Genomic DNA, 8,116 nt, shown 5'->3' with positions numbered 1-8,116 from the left:
AACCCATTGGGCTCACTAAGCTTAGAAGTAAACAAAAGCCCAAAGGCCCATAAAGCCCAAAACTAGGCCCAATAAGCTTAAAACCCAAAAAGTCTTATACTAAGGCTCATAATACAAGACCAAACATTGTAAACTCCTATACTACCAAATATATGAGAAAGGTGGTCATCCATGTAAAGCCCAAGTAAAGAGAACCTTAGGCCTACCAAACCCATTGGGCTCACTAAGCTCAGAAGTAAACAAAAGCCCAAAGGCCCATAAAAGCCCAAAACTAGGCCCAATAAGCTTAAAACCCAAAAAGTCTTATACTAAGGCCCATAATACAAGACCAAACATTATAAACTCCTATACTACCAAATATATGAGAAATGTGGTCATCCATGTAAAGTCCAAGTAAAGAGAACCTTAGGCCCACCAAACCCATTGGGCTCACTAAGCTCAGAAGTAAACAAAAGCCCAAAGGCCCACAGAGCCCAAAACTAGGCCCAATAAGCTTAAAACCCAAAAAGCCTTATACTAAGGCCCATAATACAAGACCAGACATTATAAACTCCTATACTACCAAATATATGAGAAAGGTGGTCATCCATGTAAAGCCCAAGTAAAGAGAACCTTAGGCCCACCAAACCCATTGGGCTCACTAAGCTCAAAAGTAAACAAAAGCCCAAAGGCCCACAGAGCCCAAAACTAGGCCCAATAAGCTTAAAACCCAAAAAGCCTTATACTAAGGCCCATAATACAAGACCAAACATTATAAACTCCTATACTACCAAATATATGAGAAAGGTGGTCATCCATGTAAAGCCCAAGTAAAGAGAATCTTAGGCCCACCAAACCCATTGGGTTCACTAAGCTCAGAAGTAAACAAAAGCCCAAAGGCCCACAAAGCCCAAAACTAGGCCCAATAAGCTTGAAACCCAAAAAGCCTTATACTAAGGCCCATAATACAAGACCAAACATTATAAACTCCTATACTACCAAATATATGAGAAAGGTGGTCATCCATGTAAAGACCAAGTAAAGAGAACCATAGGCCCACCAAACCCATTGGGCTCACTAAGCTCAGAAGCAGTCAAAAGCTCAAAGGCCCATGAAGCCCAAAACTAGGCCCAATAAGCTTAAAACCCAAAAAGTCTTATACTAAAGCCCATAATACAAGACCAAACATTATAAACTCCTATACTACCAAATATATGAGAAAGATGGTCATCCATGTAAAGCCTAAGTAAAGAGAACCTTAGGCCCACCAAACTCATTGGGCTCATTAAGCTCAGAAGTAAACAAAAAGCCCAAAGGCCCATAAAGCCCAAAACTAGGCCCAATAAGCTTAAAATCCAAAAAGTCTTATACTAAGGCCCATAATACAAGACCAAACAATATAAATTTCTATACTACCAAATATATGAGAAAGGTGGTCATCTATGTAAAGCTCAAGTAAAGAGAACCTTAGGCCCACCAAACCCATTGGGCTCACTAAGCTCAAAAGCAATCAAAAGTCCAAAGGCCCATGAAGCCCAAAACTAGGCCCAATAAGCTTAAAACCCAAAAAGTCTTATACTAAGGCCCATAATACAAGATCAAACAATATAAACTCCTATACTACCAAATATATAAGAAAGGTGGTCATCCTAGTAAAGCTCAAGTAAAGAGAACCTTAGGCCTACTAAATCCATTGGGCTCACTAAGCTCAAAAGCAATCAAAAGTCTAAAGGCCCATGAAGCCCAAAACTAGGCCCAATAAGCTTAAAACTCAAAAAGTCTTATACTAAGGCCCATAATACAAGACCAAAACAAAAGCCCAAAGGCCCATGAAGTCCAAAACTAGGTTAGTGAGCCCAATGGATTTGATGGGCCTAAGGTTCTCTTTACTTGGGCTTTACTAGGATGACCACCTTTCTCATATATTTGGTAGTATAGAAGTTTATATTGTTTGGTCTTGTATTATGGGCATTAGTATAAGACTTTTTGGATTTTAAGCTTATTGGGCCAAGTTTTGGACTTCATGGGCCTTTGGGCTTTTATTTGCTTTTGAGCTTAGTGAGCCCAATGGGTTTGGTGGGCCTAGGATTCTCTTTTCTTGGGCTTTACATGGATGACCACCTTTCTCATATATTTGGTAGTATAAGAATTTATATTGTTTGGTCTTGTATTATGGGCCTTAATATAAGACTTTTTAGGTTTTAAGCTTATTGGGCCTAGTTTTGGACTTCATGGGCCTTTGGGCTTTTTTTTGCTTCTGAGCTTAGTGAGCCCAATGAATTTGGTGGGCCTAAGGTTCTCTTTACTTTGGCTTTACATGGATGATCACCTTTCTCATATATTTGGTATTATAGGAGTTTATATTGTTTGGTCTTGTATTATGGGCCTTAGTATAAGACTTTTTGGGTTTTAAGCTTATTGGGCCTAGTTTTGGGCTTCATGGGCCTTTGGACTTTTGGTTGCTTTTGAGCTTAGTGAGCCTAATGGGTTTGGTGGGCCTAGGATTCTCTTTACTTGGCTTTACATGGATGACCATCTTTCTCATATATTTGGTAGTATATGAATTTATATTGTTTGGTCTTGTATTATAAGCCTTAATATAAGACTTTTTGAGTTTTAAGTTTATTGGGCCTAGTTTTGAACTTCATGGATGACCACCTTTCTCATATTTTTGATAGTATAGGAGTTTATAGTGTTTGGTCTTATATTATGGGCCTTAGTATAAGACTTTTTGGGTTTAGGGTTTAGGGTTTAGATGTAATTTAGTAGAATGAAAAAAATATTATTTTGCTTAAAAAAACTCGTATGACAAATTTGTAGTTAGAACGGCCCGTTCTGGTTTAATTACTTATGTGTTATTTTTGATTTCGGAACGGCCCGTTCTGATTTCGGAACGGCCCGTTTTGATTTCGGAACAGGCCGTTCTGCTCCTTTTGGTCATGTGTTTGTTTTTCATCTGGAACGGCCCGTTCTGATCCAATATTCATGTGTATATTTTTCATTTGGAACGGTCCGTTCTGATTTCAGAATGGCCCGTTCCGAAACTGAAAAGCAGCTAAATCCATACGTCGTAACACGTGTTTGTTTTTGCGAAGTTGAAAAAAAAATTTATTTCAGTAAAAAATTCGAAATTTTTGATCCAGTGTGTGAAGGTGTATAATATACTATCACTAATCTCAACCATTCATTATTTTTTATATTATATCTAAGGTCATCCTAAATCCTAAACATGCAGCACGGATGGACCACTTCCTAAACTTCCCCATCAGAAACTTCACCTCATAATAAATTCTCTCTCACTTGATATGTTCCATATATATATATATATATATATATATATATATCCGCTTGTAATTTACTACCAACAGCAACATTCTTTATGAAACTTTGCAAAACAAATAACAACCATCCTTGTCATTGCTTTCAGCTCAAAAACAACTTTTGAACAACTATAAAGCCTCTCGGTTATAATTTTGTGAAGCTGTCATTTGAGATAGAATTGAATAATGGTGTAATGTGTACATTATGTCACTTCTATTGGTCTAAGAATGGTTTACTTTATTAGACGACAATCCAAAGGAACTTTCAGATGCTTGTGATGGTTGAAAAATGACCGAGTTTCCTTTTGGAGCATTAGGAGTAGAAGATGATATTCTCCTGTACCTTGATGCATTAGAAGTGTAAACTGTGTTCGTTGAGTAAAACGTATCTCCACCAAGGTTTAAGTCCAAAAGTGTACTCTGGGCCCCAACATGATTTCCTCTTACCCCATTACCAACATACGCTGTGAGAGCAGTTGCTAAAGTAGATTGAAATTTTGGGGTAGACTTGATTGCCTTGGTTGCAGCTACAATAGAATCAGGTAAAGGTTGTTGATTAATAATGTAATTAGGTTGACAGATATGCTCTTGAAATGGTTGTTTTCCAGTGTTCATAATGGAACCATGTTGTTTCTTATGTTGTGAGATCAATCCCTCATAATTGAAGTAACCACTATAAGGACTCAAATAAGGTGACTGTGGTATATTAGATTCCAAAGGAGAGAAAGTACTTGAGGAAGAATTAAGATGTGTTGATGAATATTTTGGTATGAAAGAGAAGGGTGTATGAGGTGAAGTTTGAGGAGTGGTGAGATCAAAAGTGATGGTGGGGTGAGAATTAGAGGTTGAAATGTATGGTGAGTGGGGGAAATATAATTGTTGTGATCTTGAAAAGTGTTGATAGCTTGATGTTGTGAAGTTTAGTGCATTGAGGTTATAAGGAACACTAGAATTGATGAGGGGGACTGAATCTGAATTGACTATTCCTAATTGCGAGTGACACTGAAGCATGGAAGCAGCTGCAGAAGTTGTGTGGGCTATGGCTGTGGCTGAAGTAGGAAGAGGGTGGTTGTGGGTTCCTTCATAGGTAGTAATCAAGATTGACATGTCTTCGGCACATCTTTGAACCTGAAAAATTTCAAGAAAATTGTTGAGACAAAACCAAATTCCTATGTCATTTGAAGGATTATCTCAGATAATAATAGACTTTTTACATGATTATTGGAAACAAAATTACAAAGACTTAAGTTTAAAGTAACCATCTTAAAAATATGGAATTATGTGCGTAAAAACTTCGCTATTATAATTTTTTGATTTTTCAATTTCGATTGCTTAATCATAAAACCATAATAGGAAAGAGAGAATTTGTTTATATAAATAATAATATTATTAATTCAACCTTAATAACACTACCTATCCCATTTTTTAAAATTAGAATTTTGAAAATTAACTTGAAAACAGGAAATTAATCAAACATATATTGGGAATCTATTCAGCCACTGTTTGAGAAACAAATTAAAAAAATGGAGCGAAAGAAAATTAATGAAATTTGGTAATGCTAGTAATAACATATATGCAGCCATTTCATTCCTCTCCTTTTATTTGAGCTATTCTCTTTTGTTGTCACATAAGACAATATAATCCACTGAAAAATTCTATATATATACCTGTTTTCTCACTGGACAAGATGGAGTGAAGGTGCATCGATAGTATGCTCTGGGACACGGATTTCCTTTCGCCATTTTCTGTCCATATTTTCTCCACTGGCATCCATCATTCATCTGTATAGAAGTTCAATAATCAAGTTCGAAGTATCATCTCCGAAAGAATTATTAAAAAACAGAAAAGGAAAAGCAACAATATTGAAATTTATAAAATGATGATATTTATATAAAGGAACAAATTTAGGTAAAGTTTTTTAGAATATTTATGCAATTATTACCAAATTACACCTTGATTATTTATCCTTCTATTTTCTCTTATATTGATTTCTTAGTTATAAATTTACAGTGGTTATGTTACAATAAACAAAATTGTAAAGAATTACTGATTCTTGCATTTGATGTAATTTAAAACCATATATTTGCGACCTCAATTACATAGTTGCAGATGTAATTTAAATCAATGATTGATTTAAATTATAGCTTTTGGGTTCATTCAATTCGGAACTTATTATAGGAAATGTCATTGAAAGAAGGAAGAAAGTTAAATTAAATATATATTATCAAGGAAGTATTATAAATTAAAAGATAAACTCGATTGTATCTTATTTGTCTGAATAAAAGTTTAATTTCTAAAAATGCGTTGAGATCAAAATATTGAAGCAGAAAAATCTCTTTAGAAAATATTTATAAAGTAACATATAGAATTTTCTAGAATATGTTAATAAGTTTACATATTTGAAGAATATTTTAGAAAATTATTTACAACTATTAAATTAAGGCTGTGTTGATAAAATTTAAACCATTAATTTATGAAAAGTTACTTGTAAAAATAGGAATTATATCTCAAACTTTATATCAAACTAAATTAAGAAGTGATTAATTATACAAATAACCTCATCTTCCAAAAAAAAAAAAAAAAAGAATTCTAATCTTTATTATTTTTAAACACTTTCTCCACTAATACATTCCAATATTATATATCAATATATGTTCGGTATATAGTAAGTTTATACTAACCGTAAGGGTATCACATTTGGCTCTAATACAAACCCTAGCCTTCTTGAGTAGAGCATGTTGAGAAGTTTCACTTTTATCCCCAGTTATTATTGTCTTGAGAACTTTATTGGGTGGCCATATCTCTCTAAGTTCCTCTTCCTTCCTTTCCCCATAACAGCTACTTTCAGTGCTTGGACTTTTTACTGCTGAAGGGTCAACTCTGATATCTAATCCTAATGCAGGTCCTTCTTTCAAACCCTCAATTTGTCTGATCTTTGCACTTCTATTAATATTGCTATTTTTCATCTCATGTTGGCTTGTGGATGAAATTCCAAGAGAAAGTGAGACAAGTCCAATTTCTTCATCACTACTTGTATCCTTTACATGCCTTGCCAATGAAAGTTTCAAGCTATCGTTTCCTTCTCCAACCTCTCCCATTTCCCATTTAAGCTTATGATCCTGCATATCATAACAGATCAAAGACACAAAGACCAAGTTATTAGCAAGTCACTTTTGAAAAATTCAGAGTATTTGTTATTGGTAGGAGAACTAGCTAGGAATTGAAACTTAAATATACACATGATGGAAATTCATGATGCAATGGATTACGTTATCGTTGAAAGTTGAAATTAAAATTGTGGACATTATTATTGTGGATCCACTCGTTTTCGACAATGGTCATTCTTGTGTCATTGTTTATACTTTAGTTGTCATGATTTGTCACCAGCTAATGAACTGACTCAAGTTCACGGAAGTGATTGTAAATTGTAATAATTGAATTCGGGATCCTTTGCTATATAGTCAATGTAAACATATTCTTAAATCTTTCTTGAAATTATTAAGTGCTTTATGATTTTTACTAATATTCATGTGAGTTTGTGAGACACAATTAAGTATTATTAATTCACATAATTAGAAATAAAAAATCTTCACTATATGTTAAATGAAGGTTATTGATTTTTCTATATGTAAAGGAATGAAGATTATTAACGGCCATGGGATACCATCCTAAAAAAAGCAAAATGAAGATTATTAAATAGTATTATAATATGTCCTTGTAATATTTAAGAGTTTCTCCAATCGTTTACAATGTTAAACATACACATCAAAATTAGCTAAGATAACTTATTCGTAAAAAAAAATAAAAATGAAAAATACCCACAAAATTTTAGGTTTTACAAAGTTCTAAAATATTCCACCTTTCCAATGTTTTTTTCTTTATCTATTCAAGTATTAGTTGTACAATGGGAGGATATAGCATTTTTCTTTGTGTACACATACAAAAAGAATTATGAATTTCACTGATTAATGACAGATTATTTGTGTCTAAGTATAATCATTGAACTTGTAAAGGCTATAGCATTTTCGTTTTTCACGTGGGATTGTGTAGGAATTCAGTACATTGACTCTGACCTTTTTCAGCTAGAAATTCATGGCTCAATATATGAATCACGATTAGTGTATATATATATATATACGAAGCATCGATTTATTTCAAAAAAAAAATTATCTAAACATATTTCGTTGAATAACTCATTATTTACATTAAATTTTAATAATTTAAATATTAAATTTAAAATTCTTAATACATAAGTCAATTTATAAATTTTTACAAAATTTGATTATTTATTACTTTATTTTATTAATTTAAATTAATATATAAAATATTTAAAATAATTATGAAAAAAAATGAAAAATATAGTTATATTAGAGAATCTTTATCGGGAAGGTGCTTAATTGCTTTTAGCACCGATGCTTGTGCCCTTAATTAAAAAAAAAAATGCATTGTACTGGTCTAAAGTTCCAAATAGTGTGTAAACTTCGCTAGTTAGTAAAATCTAGAGCCGTGAAAGTGGGCCAGGACCCCTAGGCTAATCCGGCCTACTTTGAAAATGGGTCGGGCCGGGCAAAAAATATTAAAGTTTTATAGTATGTGGGTATATCTTAACTCGACTCACTTTGACCCGGTCCACTCGGGCTAAACCCGTGGTGGGCCGGGTTGCCCACCAACCCACCATTTTTTTTTGCAATAAAAATTTAAGTATGATTTGTAGTTAGTTTTGTATGATGGAATATTAAAAAATTTTATTTTAAATTTTTATCATGATTTGTATTTTATTTTATATGATGAGTTATGACTTATGACTATTAATGATG

The 8,116-nt window shown here is 33.3% G+C and overlaps 1 protein-coding gene across 1 annotated transcript; it reads right to left on the bottom strand.

Moving 5' to 3' along the window:
* Positions 1-3,126: 3,126 nt before the first annotated feature.
* LOC109812486 (WRKY transcription factor 72A) lies at positions 3,127-6,637 on the bottom strand. Its single transcript, XM_029274220.2, has 3 exons — positions 5,981-6,637; positions 4,967-5,080; positions 3,127-4,427 (listed from the first exon to the last, which is right to left on the bottom strand). Exons 1-3 carry the CDS (start codon positions 6,422-6,424, stop codon positions 3,522-3,524), a joined length of 1,464 nt encoding a protein of 487 aa, XP_029130053.2. The 5' UTR covers positions 6,425-6,637; the 3' UTR covers positions 3,127-3,521.
* Between the last annotated feature and the right edge of the window lie 1,479 nt (positions 6,638-8,116).

This window comes from Cajanus cajan, chromosome 3 (assembly GCF_000230855.2).
Source record: "Cajanus cajan strain Asha chromosome 3, NIPB_CcT2T_4, whole genome shotgun sequence".
NCBI classification, from domain to species: Eukaryota; Viridiplantae; Streptophyta; class Magnoliopsida; order Fabales; family Fabaceae; genus Cajanus; species Cajanus cajan.
This window is presented reverse-complemented; position numbering and strand designations above follow the sequence as displayed.